Source organism: Coenobita brevimanus, chromosome 47, assembly GCF_032717465.1.
Source record: "Coenobita brevimanus isolate Jiangsu-jjx chromosome 47, ASM3271746v2, whole genome shotgun sequence".
Classification (NCBI taxonomy): domain Eukaryota; kingdom Metazoa; phylum Arthropoda; class Malacostraca; order Decapoda; family Coenobitidae; genus Coenobita; species Coenobita brevimanus.
The window spans coordinates 9,432,670-9,450,128 of record NC_137000.1 but is presented as its reverse complement, the minus strand read 5'-3'; the positions used below and the strand labels follow the sequence as shown (position 1 = coordinate 9,450,128).

Sequence of the window (17,459 nt, the reverse complement as noted above, 5' to 3'; positions counted from 1 at the left end):
ATTGTATTGTACAGGTCAAATATCAGACCACCCTACGTGCTTGACATTTGCTTCATGGAAAGGTCACTCTCACTCTAAATGTCAGGACCAACTTGCCTAGCCCTGGGTTCTTACACTTCTCATGGCGCAACATATGATTGAATGATGGATGGATGAACTACATCCATCACCCCAGTTCAAACCAACACATGCTGAATAGACAGCCTTCTTAAACCAGATCATGGCATTTGTTGGTAGTTATTCTTGTATTATATAAAACTTGGAGGCAGCAGTTAGGTGGACAGTACTTGTTTCACACATATCACTGCATACTGGGTTGGACTAGCTTTTATATGGCACTACAGGAGATACCAAGCTTCTTACAGAACATAAACTAGTACTACTATGGACTCAACAACAAAAGTCCTGCATAGCCCACAATCACTGTTAAACCCTGAAACATATTCTGTTTCGTTCCTCAAACCTCAGATGCTTTGGGGTCTTATGATGATTTGAGCTGCAAAGGACTTTTGTTGAGTATACATACAATCTGCGAATCATGAGCCAGTACACAAGTGGGGAGAACCAGGGCACGGCTTTTGCTATTTTAAAGAACTTAAATCTATGAATTATGTATCCTTTTAGTTTCCAATTAACCCTTTCATGCATGAACATGCCCTTCCAGTGTACTTCAAAAGATGAAAACTATATCAAGAAGATATGGAATTCAAAGTACACATTGATTTCAAACTGTTGATTTTGATTATCTTCACTACAAAGTGTAAGACAGCTAGAAATTCAGCTGGAATGCTGCAAAGACTGGTAACCTCTACCTTAATGCAACATGAAGAAGCACAAAACATCAAAAGGACAAAAGAGATTTAGTAACAAACAGTACATTTACTGCAATTCCACCAGGAAAGAAAAAACAGTAAAGTTCCAGACTTCTGCCATTTATTTAGACCTCTATTCTTTAGATCACAACACAAGTGCTAATTTACCTAGGAGATCCCCTATCAGTATATATATATATATAAATATACATACATACATGAATACAACAAATGGCATAAATGATGTAAATATTCATATATATATATTTAAATATAAACAGCACTTTAGTTTCATTACAAGGTCTACTCAAATAAATGCACCAATAAACGAGAACACTAAAAAATTAAGGTCATATACCATGCTATTCCTTGCCGGTAATTTTAGTCCCTCTGTAATGATTATTAGTTTCTGCCAAATACAAAAGCTATCAATGTATACCCCTTAAAAAAAAAAAAAAAAAAAAAAAAAAAAAAAAAAAAATGCTACCAGTTTTCCTTATAAAATTTTCTTTTAAAAGAAGTATTGGTTACAATTCATTACAGTTTCACCAACCAACCACAGTGTAACAGCTTTACAAACAGATTAATGCAACCACAAGGTTAAAACAAGTGTGACCATTCACTGCTCGAAAACACTGATGGGAATTCCTTATACTAAAATAAATCTTTACACGCCTTCCATAGGAAATCAGGTACAGCATGCCTCTTCCTAGTGAAAAATATTAATTTCTTTTTGTAACCAGCACACACTGCTGTAAACAAGTTAAAAAGCAAGAATACAAAAAGAAAAAACTGTCTAGGTAAATATATATATATTTATATATTGGCTGAAACATAATAGTACCTTAATTGTACTGGACACCAAGTATCAAACTCCACACCACATTTCCACCCCTTATCCATAGAGTTGTGTAAGGTTTAGTCTCCCTCTAACAGAGGAGACATTCAACTGATGGCAAAACTAAGTAATGGTGAGCCACCTTGCAAGTGAACTCAGGACAAAACAAAAACAATCTTATGAAATATAAATGCGCCAAATTTAATTCACTGAAATTTTGATGTTACAAGGAAAACCAATTATGGTATACAATGTAATCTACTTTGGCATCTACCACATGAAAATTACACCATTAACATTCATCTCTGTAAATTTTCTATTTAAATTCTACAATAACTAAACTATTGAACTCTGCTGATGGCCATACCAAACATAGTGTTGTGTATACTGCTGTGCCCCTCACACCATGACGGTTTGTACCATAATAGTCAGGGGGAAAGACAGTACAGAATCTGGCAGTGAATATGGACAAAGAAAGTTGTTCAATTTTAAAACATGAATGCACTGATAATTTCCATACTGGGATGCAAAAGCAAAAATTCCCACCACTCCTAACCAGCCGGTGTGTTCAAAATACTAAAACTGAGACTCCAAAGGCTCAACTTCAGCATTTTGAACTGAGAACAATAATCACAAACCTCAGATGCTACTTGAGCAAACCTCCCATAATGTAAAGCCTCACTTTAAATGTCACCATCTCCTCTGTATACAAAACAAAAGCACAATATTTACCCCTAAAAGGATTCCTTCAACATATAAATATAATACCTAAAGGTATTCTGCCACCTCCAAACAAGTTCGTCTTGGTCCAGGTGTTCTCTTGGTGGACTAAAGTACACATCCTGAAATATAATACAAAAATTATCAGATGACTGCAAGCCATTAACAAGAACTATTTGCTGTTCCAGGTGTATTATTATATTAGTCACTAAAGCCCATCAATCTGATGGACTGATGCTAAAGAGACACCTTCCAGTGGTGGCACTGATAGTCACTGAACTGTCTGGTCATACAAACATCCCTCAACTCCCTCCTCATCCCCTGCAGGAAGATGGTGATCTACAGAAGGGCTTGCAGTCTACCACCAAGATGATCCTGGGACCACCATCATAACAACAACCTGATGAAATAATGCATTTCTTTTCAACCCGTACCACCCTAGCGATCTACGTCCCCTTCAAAAACACTGGTGACGTAGATCTACGCCCAGCAGCACTGTCATTGCAACTGAAGTAAAATGGAAAGTAATATCATATCTCTCTAACTTCAGACATTTCTTCGCTATGCTTACAACGCTGATTTAGGAGTGTGGGAGGCGAGTGAGTCTTCACAGAATAGCCGCTCTGCTCTGTGACCTCGAATATTTCAGAGGTCGAGTGGCACTAAACTGACTCAATTCAACCTATTTTCTGGCTTCGGTGATTTATTAGTGCCAGGGATCTTATACTAATGTATTAAGTCCATTTAGTAGTAGTAGTAGTAGTAGTAGTAGTAGTAGTAGTAGGAGGAGGAAGAGGAGGAGCAGGAGTAGGAGGAGAAAAGAAGAAGAAGAATGAAGAAAGAAGCCAAAATCTGTTCACAAGCTCACAGATGCTCTGCTCTCTCAGTGACCTCAAAGACTTCAGAGGTAGAGTGGCACCAATTCGACTCGATTCAATCAACTATCTGGCTTTGGTGATTACTTTTATTAGTGCCAGGGATCTTATACGGATGTATTAAGCCCATTTAGCCAGGGGTGGGGGATGGGGTGGTGTCATCTGGCAAACGGGTATCCCCCCCCCCCAGCGTGGTACAGGTTAATCAGGCCACCACCGTTTCGTTTCGTTTTTAAAGGCTCCAACATGCTTGCATGTGTCGGCCTTGGTCACCTAATGGCGGCTCTCCATGCTGCACGATCCATTGCAGCCTCCTTGTTCAGTCCCTTAACCCTAAGGTCACACTTAATGACCTCGTCCCATGTCTTTCTCGGTCTACCCCTCATAACCCCACCCCCAATATTAACACTTCTCACCTTCCTCACCCAATTATCATCCACCATCCTCTCCACATGTCCAAACCACCTCAGTCTACCTCTCCTCATCACAACACCAATACACTCCAGTCCCATCCTACCTCTTAACTCTTCCATTGTAAACCCAGCCCCTCCAGGCCTTGGACGCAGGGACGCACTGCACATCCACCTAATCATTGTCATTTCTGTACGTCTGAGCCGGCGAATGTCTTCCTCCTTCACTGCCCAGGTCTCACTGCCATACAGCATTACACTCCTAACACATGCTGCATACAAAGACCCCTTAGCACATAGGGAGAGCCCTCTCAATGTCAGGAGAGGCAAGAGCTCCCTGAACTTCTTCCAACCACTTCTCACCCTAGCCACAGAGCCAGCTCCAGCCCCACCTCCAGCACACAACATGTCTCCCAAATAACAAAACTCTTCCACACACTCAAGAGATTCACCAGCAAGTTCAATCCTTTCACGTCTGACGATCTCCACCTGCTCACCCCGGCACGCCGTACACATAAACTAAACCCCTTCAACCCAAAGGTTATTTTCTTCCTGCCTCCAAGTGATTTAACTGAACCCAGGAAGCACTCTGTAACTGGAAGTTAATGAAATTTACAACTACTGTCCATTATTATCCAGACCTCCTTTCCCACCTTAGGGCAGGGTAAGGAATAGCAATGTCCACACAGCCCAAATTTGCACAATCCAATGGGCCACATTTCCATTCACTCACCATTCAAGCCCCCAGAATCCTGGCTCTATCTGATACACCAAAAACATTCAACACATTCTGTAGCTTCACATAAACGTATCCAATCGAGTCAATATTTCAATATTCTCCAAGCAAATCAACTGAAAGTAACATGAATGAAACACAAAAGGTTCTCAGATTAAGGAAGAACTGACTGACGGGGTTAACTTGAAGGCTATACAGAATCTATACATCTCCAGCCTGAGCAGCCTGTCGGATTGAATAAAACTGACGAAGTAACAAAAACAAATTAAAACGTCAGACAGAAGGGGTTGATGGACACAAGGTTGTATTTGTAGAGCATTCTTAATGAGTTCAAGATATCAACCCCAGGAAACTGACAAGTCTGTCACCTGGAAGATGAGACATGACAGTTGTCCCTAAGTGATGATAACAAGCAGAGCTAATGTTTTTCAGTTCATAATGTACAAATACTTCTGATCCCTTTTCAGTCCACATGACATTAATACTGACGACGATAAAAGCACTTGATACGTGGGACATTACCAGCCTTTGTAATAAAAATTTCAACCATACCCAAGAACTTCTTATTGAAATGTGCACAGCCTATGGCTGTTAATGATACACCTGGAGGCAGGACCTCTCTGAAGTGAACAAACATCAGTAACAATCAATGTCTAACCAAAATTATACACTAACATTTGGGGGCAGAGCACTTGAAACACTGATCGCGAGAGGCGAAGTTGTGGAACTGGCACTGCGGGCACTCCCAATCCCCAGCACGCATGCCGCCCCTCGGTCCATCCATCCCTCCGGAACGCCCACCTTCTGCAAAAAGGAAGAAAGCAAACTAAGCTTGGAAAGTATATAGGAAATCCAAGCCTTAGAGAAAACAATGAAAATACTTCTCAATATCCCAGTAAATGCAGAACTGCATTTTCTAGAGGTTGTCAGCTTCATCAGGTGGTTGGGGGGGCGGGGGAGTGACTGACCTCGTGGGGTCCTGCACTTGAAGCAGTAGTCACGATGAGAGAAGTTGGCGAACTGACATCTGGGGCAGTCCCATTCCCCAGGCCGACTCACCCCACGAGGACTGGAGAACCGGTCGTCGCCCCCGCCCCCTGCAACATCATTATCTTGAAGACACACACCTAAATGAAGGCCACGTGTTCTACTGAAGTCCCTTCTTCTGTCCTCTGCCAACTCTGCTTTGCTTAAGTCTTAAGCTTAAATAATTCTCAAATTTACCTGATCAAAACTCATTCTTCTTTGGAAGTCTGTAAAGTAAGTGCAGGTTATTTTACCATTTTGTTTTTTGTGGCCCTTGGCTCATCTGCAAATGTTCCCCATGGATAGCAGAAATCCAGCCACTTCACTCAGACCCTCCAATGAAATATGGTGAAGGTATATTAAAAGGCTGTCTGTTTTGAAAGTGCAGTGTGACAGTGATGGCGAGGTACATCTATTATTTTATACTGGCCAATGTCAGACTAACTCAGCTCAGGCAAGATGTCCCAAAGCTGTTGCTGTTATGTGGGGAAAGGTGGTGGCCATATCACTGTGAGATGGACAATTTCGGGGAAGGGCAGTCACTCTGGAATAGGCTGCAAGAAGTTCAAGTTATAACTATTAAGAATGTGTGTGTGTGCGTGCGTGCGTGTATGTGTATTTCTTTGTTCATTATGGTTTCTTCCTTCCCCTCCCAAATTTCCCAGGTTTGTAGTTGACATCAGGAGTCACACTTGGCCTAGTGAAACATTATGCTACAGATTAACTGCTTACAAACACTCCCCAAGATATTCTTTATGCTAATCAAACAAGGTGTTTGTTATGTTTTCATAGCAGTGACATTCTGTGAACTAGGAAAAGTTGTGTTTACCCAGTGAGTTCAGGGAAATGGTGTGGTGTGGTACAGGGAAGGAAGGTGGCTGGTGCTATACTGGCCTTGATACTAAACAGAGGTCAGCATTGAGGTTGCAAGAGGATGGCCTTGACAATAAACATAGGTCAGTGTTGTGGCTGATGCAAGAGGAATGCATTAAAGTAAGTTCGTGCCCACAATAACATTCAAGTAACAATAATGGTGTGCCATACAAGCAAAGCCAAGAGTAAAGGAAGTAGAAATTTATAATTAAGGAGTGTGTGTGGAGTGCATACAGCAACCAGGCTAAAGTAGTGTCATGAAAGATGGTCAAGTTAGGATCACCATAAGGAGAAAATTAATGTAAAATGGATGACAGTGTATATGTTAGTGAGTTTCAGGTAGAACAAGGAATGGTATGCCAAAAAGTGAATGGATATAGTAAATGAGTGTACATGAAATTGATATACTATATATAAGTTTCCTTGCTTTCTGTACTCTACCTCACCCCATCCTTAGACGTAAAAGGTCAGTCTTGATAATAACAGCTTTATAAGGGAAACTGCCAATTTGACAAGAAATTAATACTGGCTGTCATCTGATACAATGACAGCACAAGATCAGAATTGTGGTGGCTCAATGAATGCAGTCACTAATCACATGCTACCAAACAAAAACAAGTAATCTCATTTTTAAAAATACACAAGCACTCCTACATGCAAATTGAAGTGAACTTAAATAAATGGCACTCCCATATGCCAGATGAAGTGAGCCTGCACAACAGCACTTCTGTATGCCACCTGAGGTGAATTTATATTTGTGAATTACAAAGAATAAGTGGTAGATGGAGACATTCACCATCCACTCACTCCATGTTGTGCTGCTCTCGGGTGCCTGCCCTTTCCTCTCTTCCTTCCTCTTGTCTTACTTTCCATCATTCCTTCCTCTTCCTTCTGTCTACGGGTGACTCTACACTGAGTGCCAGGCCAAATGGTCTCCTGTACACCAGGAAACCATTTACCACATTGGGTGGTAACCATATAAACAAATTATGGCACCTGGTGGTTTAGCAGAAAATTAAGGTACTCCAATTTGATTCAGCCAGTGCAGGCTTATATCCATGGAGTGGCTGGGGTTTATTGGTCACGTAATGCCATGCAGGGAAGAGTGACGCTGGTCACTCTCATCGTAAATGTCAGGACCAACTTACCTAGCCCCGGGCTCCAACACTCCTCATGAGGCAACGCAGGATTAGATGATGAATGAAACAAAGAATGATGGAAGAAAGACTTTAAGCCTGCAACAGCACACGTGGGAAAGCAAACAGCAAGTTACATGCAATCTATAATGGCAGGGCAAATTTACCTGATCCTATTCCATTCCCTTTCTAGTATTTCAAAGTTCATAATACAATTGGGCCATCATCAATTTACATGCCTGTTTAAATGGCAATGCACCTGATTACTAGACATACTTAGCATTGTACTGTAAGGTAACAAGTACTTTGAAGTCAAACTATTCATATATATTTTTTTAATATTACTCAAATGGACTACTAAACTTTCTCATCTGGCCAAGTTTGCAATGAACTGTGATGATCCTCATATTCTCAAGACTAGAGATAAAATTATCACTACATACATTACACTGGTCAGTTAAACTGATTGTAAAAATTGTAATTTCAATATACAAACCTGTGTACCATGTGCTACATTTTACAACACTACAGTTTTGTCAAAAAATTCACAAAAAATACAACACTAAGTCGAGTAACCTGACATCCCATTATCTTGACCAAAAGATTAAATAAACTGGCATTGCTCCAGCAGATGCAAAATGTCAACAAAATTCATGTTCCATGTTCTGGTTTAAAGTTTCAAAGTGTTAGCACAAATTGATAAAAATGTGTCCACGATGATACAATATAGCCTTTATAAGCAAAATCTGAGTTTCAAGACAATATAGCCTTTATAAGCAAAATCTGAGTTTCAAGCTTCAATTAACTGTTCTGGAAATCCTACGCAAAATGCAAGGGTTCATTTCACAACAGAATACACGCACCCAGGGGAATAGGTCATCTGTTAGAGAACACGGGGAGACAGCAAGCAGTGTTAAGCAAAGCAACACCTCACACACAATTAACGGGAACTCACTTTCTTCATGATGTTTTTGAAAGTGTCAATCGAAGCCCAATGCTTTCTATCTTATCTGGAGCTGGTTTCCTAATCTATTAAAAACTTGAAGTCCTCTCTATCTTATCCAAAAATAAAATAAATAATTTCATGCTATAACAACCCTTCATGTGACTGTCTTCCCAAAGATTTCTTTTTCAATCTATCTCTGAGTTTACATGGCCTCTTTCCTGCAACTGGGTCATATTTGTCCCTTTTTGTTATACATCATATTATTTACAAGTATTATGTGCTTATAACTATGATCTGGTTACATCACTGTCTATGAATTTTTTTGTACTAGAAAAAGCATGATTCACATGAAACATCAAGCAGTTACCAAGGAGAATGGCAAAATTATTTACTTCAAGTACTTTTCATCTTTCAAGCTCTCACAAGGAATATCAAGCAGTTACCAAGGGGAAGGCAAAATTATTTACTTCAAATACTTTTCATCTTTCAAACCCACTTACTCACTAACACACAGGGTATGAGGGTTTCATAAACGTGTAATGTTAGGTAAAAAAAAAAAAAAAAAAAAAAAAAAAAAAAAGCTACTGAATACTCATTTGGCAATAGGGAACTATAAAATCTTGTGTAAGATTCTTCTCCTAATTCCACTGTTCGGTAAGCTCACCATAACGAAACCCCTAACTCTAAGAAAAGAAAAAACTTCCTTTATTTGCACTATTCCCTATTATACTTCAAAATCCTATTAACTCCCATATCCATATTACTGATTCACTCTCATCTTAAATGTCAGAACCAACTGCCTAGCCCCGGGCTCCTACGCTCCTCATGTGGCAACGTAGGATTGGATGATGGATGGATGGATCTATATTACTAATTAGAGTTGGTCATGGATGCTGCTACTCGCCATGCCCTAGGATGGGAAAGGAGGTCCAGATGATGATGATAACTATAGTAGGACTCACCTAAATATGCGGCTGTGGTGTGTCCCGCACCTGTGTACAGTGTGCCATGTTTTCTATACCGTTATCTCTCTCTCTCTCTCCTGGCGGGAGATGTGAGCCACCCTGAGTACTTCTGATTCTTTTATAAGTTATTTATAATTGTGCTTTCATTTGTTAATTTGGTTTTGTTATATTTAGTGATATTTATCATTTTTTGTATACGGCGACAGATGACCTGTTATTGCAGTACCATGATTGATTTTCATTCATTCATTCATTCTCTTTCCCATTCCCCCCTCGCGAGTGAATTTTTTTTTTTTTTCTTTGGTATTGGCATATGTCTACTATTTTGTCCTACATATTAGCTTAGGATTATAAATGTGATTATTCCTCGCCCTTAAAATTACGGTAAAAGCCAGTAAATGTGAGCATTTCTCCCTAGCAACACCTGTACAAGCTATGCTTGGGTCTATGGAGGTACGTACATACTTTACCTTAGGCCAGACTGGGTGTGTCAGTGTTGCCACTCACAAGAATTATATGAATTATTTCTTTTACTTTGGATATTGGCATATTTCTTCTTTTTTCAGGCTCATTATCTTATATCTATAACTGTGATATTATTACCCACCCTAAAACTACGCTAAAAACCATTAAAAGTGACTAAATTTCTTTTAGCAACACTGTACAATATGTATGCCATGTTTCTGTGTAACTGTATAAATATTTTATGCATAATAAGATTACTGTTGATTCATCCATCTAAATACAGAAGTGTAAGTTTTATTCATCTGAATTTATCGTATTTGTGATGCCTTGTACATAAATAGCTTCCGTTTCACATCGCAAGTTGGGGAAACGTGGCACCATTGTACACAGGTGCAGGCCACACCAAACCCACAAATTTAGGCGAGTCCTACTATAGCCATGTCAGTAGTGAACTTACAAGTGAAAATACATATAGACGGGATGAGAGTCTGACAAAGATGTACTGTATTTTTTCATATTAAATATTTCACTTATACTCTAACACATTTTTATGGCAAGAGTTTGTTGCTTAAATAATGCAGCCTAGAGGCAAATTACTCATCACCTTCAATGTCTTGACACCTATGTCCCTCAAATTTACAAGAAAATAAGAGGAAACTGGAACGAAAGATGGCTAAATATCCCAGGGGAAGGACTACTGATACATACCACGAGGTGCATTACACTTGTAGCACATTCCACGGGAAGAGAAGTTGTGAAACTGGCACTTGGGGCATGACCAGTCCCCAGGCCTCATGTCACGCATTCCCCCACCCATCCGGCCACCGGACCCGAAGGGTGAAGAGTCTCCATCTGAAGGTTGAAACATGCCAGCTTAGAAAAGCCCAGGCAGATGTAAAAGTTAACCTACTGTTTCATCTCAAGATTTATTACCTTCCTCTCCTGGCTAATATTCCTATGCTGTGAAAGCTTGATATGCTTAGCTAGCCTATTCTAAAAATGCCATCCTTCCTCTTGTAGAACTCCTGAATGGGGTTGGCCACAGTGCAGCTGCTATTTTCTTGGGAATGGATGTTTAACTGTGTGCCAAAATCAGCTAATTGCTTCCCAGTAGTTGCTGGTAGCTACAGTAAAAGTCATATTATTCGGCAGCTGATTGTTCGGTAGATCCGACATTTCGGCAGTTTTGAGAAATAGTCCCATTTACGAAAATCATTGATTGTTCGGCAGATGTCCGGAATCATCTCGGCAGTCTAGGAAGTGTTATCTGTGGCTTGTAGGCCTAATGTTTCATTACACTTCTGTATGTTCACTAATTTCTATATTTTTATTCAGATTCAGGTATAGTACTGTATTGATTACAATATTGCACAGTATCATACACTACAGTAACCACCCCCACCAAATTAGCGAGGGTTACGTTCCAAGCCCCCACGCTAATTCTTGAAATTCTTTCATTCTTGATGCCTTCCTGAAAATGACACCGGTAATTGAGTAGCCCATGAACCACTGACACTGTAATGCATTACCCATAAATAAATGTTGCTTGTTAAATCAGTTTCCCCGTTGTTTTTAGCTGTATGGCTGTGACAGCTCTAGTATTTTTATTCCTCAGCATAATGGTGGAAGGGACTGTCCTGTTTAACTGAACCTAACCTGAGTTTACCTGTACCTTATAATTTAACCAAACCTAACCTAAAGTCAGAAAAATACTTAAAAATAAACTGGAGGAATATGAATTGCTAAGGTCTCTCTGATGAAAGTTAAACGTACATTTAGTGCTCATTCTTTTGTTTGTTTTTGTTCTTAACGTGAAAGAGAGAGCATCGATGCAAACAGTAATATATCCCATTAATCCTTTAATAACCCCCGGCACTGAACAACCTTTTACAGTACCTATGTCAGTGATGTTAAGTTAGTGTGAGCTATAAAGAAAACTGAACAATTATGGGGAGGGAACGAAGGTCAGTGGTATGTTTACATGACTACGCTGCGATTCCAAGCAGTTAGGCGGTCGGTTAATCTCAGATGTTTTCGCCCATTTGGTAAATACACCGTAACTTTATCAATCTTTCCGTGACTCATAGCAAATCATAGCATGGGTTTAGGAAGCTACATAACACATTGCTAGGTGAGCCAGACGATTATCTTCCCATCTTTAAGAAAAATAAATTGATTTCAGAAGAATGGAAGAACTTTACGTACTCAGAAAGGGATTTAATTTCTTCCATTTTCTTATAAGATGTGAAGATAATCGTCTGGCGCACCTAGAAATGTGTTATTTAGCTCCCTAAACCCATGCTATGATTCGCTATGATTGACTGGAGAATTGATAAAGTTACGGTGCATTTACCAAATTGGCGAAAACATCGAGATTAACTGACCCCCTGACTGCTTGGAATCGTAGCATAGAGTCATGTAAACATACCAGTGACCTTCGTTCCATTCCCATAATTGTTCACAGTTTTTCCATAGCTCACTAACTCGACATCGGTACTTTAAAGGGTTGTTCAATGTCAGAGGTTATTAAGGGGTTCATGGAATACATTACTGTTTCCATCAGTACTCTCCTTTCACATGTAAAAAAAAAAAAAAAAAAAAAAAACGAACAAAAGAGTGAGCGCTAAATGTAATTTATGACTTTCATCAGAAAGACCTTACCAGTTCAGATCCCTTTATTTTATGCAATTTTCCGACTGTTTTATTTTGTCTGGAAAAAATACTGTATACAGTACTCACTCCAAACATATTTGTAATAATATAAGTAGTGGTGAGTTCACCAATACAAGTGATGTACTGAGCTGGTAGGTAATATTCCGTATCATTTCGGCCATCCAGGAAGTGTTATCTGACTTGTAGGCCTACTGTGTCATTACCCTGGTATATGTTCACTAGTATATATATATATATATATATATATATATATATATATATATATATTTCAGATTCAGGTATAGTACTGTATTGATTGCAGTATTGTACAGTATACAGTACTCTCTCCAAACACAGTTGTAATACCGTACCATAAGTGGTGATAAGTGTTCACCAATATATTTAAGGTACTGAGTGAGTAGGTTTTTGATTATTCGGCAAACCTAATTTCTCGGCATCATCATGGTCCCATAGATGCCGAATAATGGGACTTGTACTGTATTGGGAAAATGGAATGAGAGATGTGTAATACGATTTGTAACACAGCAGAAGTCTCAGCTTGGACTTTTGACAATGCAGTCACTAAAAATATAGATTACTGAGACTGTACTTGTGGCTAAATGATCAAGAGTGATGTGTGGACAACTACCAAGCTTGCAGCCATATTTCACTCTCATGGTAGCACCTCCTAGGGTCAATGGTACCACCCATCTACTACCTGGCTCTGCATTGAAATGATTATCTTTGATATGTGCCATGAAGGAAACTAACAGACATGACATAAACTGGCTGCACTTAAATACAGTAGAAGGTAAACTTTTGTTCCTGACTGCACATTTACTAATATTTGCATCTATCTACCAATAGCCAGACATCATAATCCCATAAGAGGTGGACATTTGCCTTTGAGTTAGTGGTTTTACAGGGAGGGGCACTAAATCTCTGCTAACCCATCTGTCGACACACAGGGAACATGTGTGGGTTGGTTATGTGGTTACCACCCAGCACTGTAAATGGTTTCCTGGCTTACAGGAAACCATTAGGCTTGTCACTCAATGTAAAGCCACCTGGAAAGGAAAGAAGAGTAATAAAAAGTGGCAGGAGAGATGGGAGGAACAGGAAGAGCGGCGAGCAGACAGAAAAAGAATGATTACGGTGAAGGAAAAAGTAAGCAGCAATACATCAAGTGAGTGGATGATGGTCACCACAACCAACCACATCTATCACCAAACTAACTTGGCACAAATGTAGAACATTTTCCAAATACAAATTGACCATTAAACAATTACAGAACATACCCTTGGCAGCCCTGCACTTAAAGCAAGCAGTGCGTGAAGCAAAGTTGTTGAACTGACAGGAAGGACATTCCCAGTCCCCAGGCTTGACATTGGAGTTCCTGTAGCGGTCCCGACTCGAGTCATGGTCAGAGTACCGGTCCCATCCACCTGTAGAGCCACACCATCACTGTCAGTCCCCATCCACCATAAACACAGACATGAATGAAAACCACCATCCCACATGCTGCCACCTTTACAATTCCCATCACAAATGCATGTTATACCCATTCGACACCATCGGCATAGAGGCTTTATAACTCCCATTTTACACTGTATGATGTATACAAATGTATTATAGGCATAACTGTATAAATGCCCTCAACATATATCAGCTTGCCTTCCCTTCAACGCAGAACTAAATCCTTGTTATGGAGTTTTTACATGTCACACAAAACGAAAAATTTCATTCCCTTTCTGATTTACCGTGATACTGCCCATTCTTGTGTCTACATAAAAACTAGCTGGCACACAAATCACTGACTTGTCTGCTCAAAATCACTCAGCTATTGGATAACAGGTAGCTACAGTAATCTATATCTCAATCAACAGAGATTAACAGACTATAAAACCATGCAAAGGTTAACTTATACCCACAGCCTATATACTTAACAAGTACAGTATCTCCCCCCCCCCCCCAAAAAAAAAGTTCCAATCACATACTCGTCATTATCCAGTTCCTGATCAGAGTATCTATCACAAAACCTAGCTCTTCAAATGATTACACCCCAATGTAAATGTCCTAATAAAAATATTACATGTGCCTACAACACAATCACTAACTACTACACTACTTCCTATATAAACACTATATTATACTTACACCTAAATTCATAAACTGCTCAACCTTTCCATTAGCAAATACCTTTAGTACCTTAACCACCAAAATCAATGACCATTACCTTTGCTTAACTGCAATTTTATGAAAATTTTCATAACATCATTACTGAAATTAGGTTTAAAGCATCACATCCTTTACCATGTAAGCAGCAAAATACTTCCAAATTTATCTCCATATAATACAGTACAGTACTTGTATTGCTTATACTTTATGTGCCAGTATGCAGCCATAATCCAAATCACTTCCTCCACGGATTTCACTTCATGTTGCACATACTGTCAGGCTGAACTGCAGGTCGAATCACCGACACCAAATCTTTAGGTTGAACAGAGCAATGTCACATGGTCAAAATACTTCTCACCACAATCCCAAACCTGTTCACTCCACGACCTTATAGCCAGCCATGGGCCCAAACCTCTCTGCCTCCACGCCCCACCACCTTCATCCACCGCACTCCCGCACCACTCTATAGCCGCTCACTATATCATAGGACGGGTAATTTCAGCAGGTCGTGTATGACTGGGCCCTGGCTCTAACGGCTTTAACTCACCATCTCGCTCACTCTCACCTCCCCAATCGTTAGAGTCTTTTGTGTCCTCCATTGAGTCTTCTGAAATTAAATAAAAATATTTTACTTGCTGTCGCTCTTCAATCAAGCATAACAAATTATAATTAAAAAGAAGACCCAATGACTTTTCTTCCATCAGATACTCAGAGCAGCATTTCAGCTCATTTTTTTTTTCCTTTGTTAATCCACTGCAAGATCAGTTAAAAATTTTGTTTCCCAATAGTTCTCACTAGCGTATACATCTCCCCAAATCCACCAGTTACACTACACACCGGTGTTAATAATCTACTGTACAGTACTCTATATTTATCCTTCACCAAGGAGTCTGATGTAGGAACCAACTTAGGAATTCAAAGGGCCCAACTTAAATGGTTTCACTTCAGTATTCCAAGACAAACTGTAAACATACACTTATTCACTCAATTCTCATTTCTAATCAAATGTGAAAATTTGCATTTTCATTGAAAAAGTACAATACTCCTGAAAATAGAATGTATGTAATTTCTCTATTAAAACAATCAACTTGGTCTCTGTGCCAAAAACACCTGAAACAATCCATGGCTGTGATCACTAACATAAAGCTAATATTAGTTTTATTATAAAACTCATTAGCTTCCATGACTACAGCATATTCAATGTCATCATAATTACATGTAAAGTACATATTGCTATGAACTGAAGCTCCAGAATATGAAGGTTTAAGACAATTTAAAAAGTGAAAGACAAATCATAAATTAGTAACTGAGAAATTTGCCAGTTTTATTTAAAAAAAAAACTTCAATGACCAAACATGCAGTATCAACTTCCACTAATACAGTATTTTTAAAAATTGTGGCAAGGCTTGAACATTTCTTCTACTGAACACTGCATCATAATTTTGTTAAAGTGAAGAACTTAAGCTTTAGACAACTGTCACTACTACAGAACACAGCAACAGGCAGTATGGTATTTGTACAAAGTACGTACTTAATGGGCATTCCCTGCCTCGTCAGTAATACGGTATTTACTGCCAAGAGACAAGCTGACCAGTAACGAGTTTAACTTCTCATGCATACAGATGACCAGGTGTTATATACAATCATAGTCTGATTAATTGAAAATACAATACTGTACTGTCTAAAAATAAACACCAAAATACAGCAATATAAAGGGGAGAGGGGAAAAAAAAAAAAAAAAATACAGCACCACCTGTGACAGAGATATTACCCTAAAATGTTTCCAGTACTTACCCATGCGAACATAACTCTTCCATAGCTACAACAGCCAGCCAAGCATGCATTAAGACCCATCCCAATATACGAATTGTTTCCTGCTGACACGAGTAGTCTACAAGCCATTTATGAATAATCTGAGAAATCGCATGCAAACTCCGATTTACTGTAAACAGTGAAGGAGGAAAAATATACACTGGCTCTAAATCAGCCAATCATAATTCCGCACATTCTAGCTACACCATACTTAGCTATCATCTATGAACTGAAAAATTTAATCATGGGAGGGGCTGAGAGGCCGACATACCAGATTCGTACTTCCTATCCCTCCTTTCCGAACTGAATTTTTTACGCTTTGGGGATGTGGGTCCCCGCCCCTCCTCCCCGGAAGAGCCACCATGACTCTCCTCCTCCTTCTCCTCCTTCACTCTTCGCTTTGAACTCTTGGGCAGCATGATGGAACTGGAAAGAAGTACCTGCGATATTGTCAACCTCTTCAAGCAACTACGATACTGTACAGCAACCTGTCAGTCAAGAGAGACTTATAGCACCACAGGTAACTCCAGGGACCTAAATGACTTTATAACGACCAGAGAAAATCCAAGACTACTTGTTAAGTTTTTTGAGGGGGGAAAAAAAAAGCCAACTACAGTAGCTAAGCATCACATTTTACACTATCAAGTGTCAGCAAACACACCTGACAGCGAAAGGAGTAAACAATCCATTCGACATCTTCAGCACTCCGGAGCAATTAGTTACCTTCCAAGAGTACACAGCAAGCTTTCAAAGCATAAGCACTAAAAAATCCATTCACTTCTTATAAAAGGAAGTGAACGTTTCAGTAAATAGGAGTTTGCTTTAGGATTCAAATCAACCCAAAGTGTGCACAAAATACAACAACTGACTGGGTTCAGTGCTATTTCTAACTAAGCAATACCTATACATTACATAAGTTCATCTGACCACATGTCAAGACTAGACAATGCTTAACATATAATAAAATATAGTATAACTTTATGTAAGATAATAATTTGCAGTAGATGAAACAATC

General features: G+C 39.3%; 1 protein-coding gene across 2 annotated transcripts; it reads right to left on the bottom strand.

Moving 5' to 3' along the window:
• Window positions 1–916: 916 nt before the first annotated feature.
• On the bottom strand, window positions 917–16,863 carry LOC145399046 (uncharacterized). Of its 2 annotated transcripts, XM_080271780.1 has the most exons (7): window positions 16,716–16,863; window positions 15,180–15,239; window positions 13,753–13,899; window positions 10,511–10,654; window positions 5,360–5,503; window positions 5,067–5,195; window positions 917–2,492 (listed from the first exon to the last, which is right to left on the bottom strand). In XM_080271780.1, coding segments are annotated over exons 1-7 (774 nt in total). In that variant the 3' UTR covers window positions 917–2,490. The 2 variants fall into 2 exon arrangements, with proteins under 2 accessions (XP_080127906.1, XP_080127905.1); XM_080271779.1 differs by lacking the exon at window positions 5,360–5,503.
• Between the last annotated feature and the right edge of the window lie 596 nt (window positions 16,864–17,459).

What these genes read in the sequence shown, in the direction of transcription:
- LOC145399046 (XM_080271780.1), bottom strand. Translation starts at nt 16,863, where the DNA reads ATGCTGCCCAAGAGTTCAAAGCGAAGAGTGAAGGAGGAGAAGGAGGAG. An exon ending in GGATAGGAAGTACGAATCTG is followed by an intron (nt 15,240 to 16,715) that starts GTATGTCGGCCT and finishes ATTTAATTTCAG; the next exon opens with AAGACTCAATGGAGGACACA. An exon ending in CAAGTGCAGGACCCCACGAG is followed by an intron (nt 5,196 to 5,359) that starts GTCAGTCACTCC and finishes TCCTTTTTGCAG; the next exon opens with AAGGTGGGCGTTCCGGAGGG.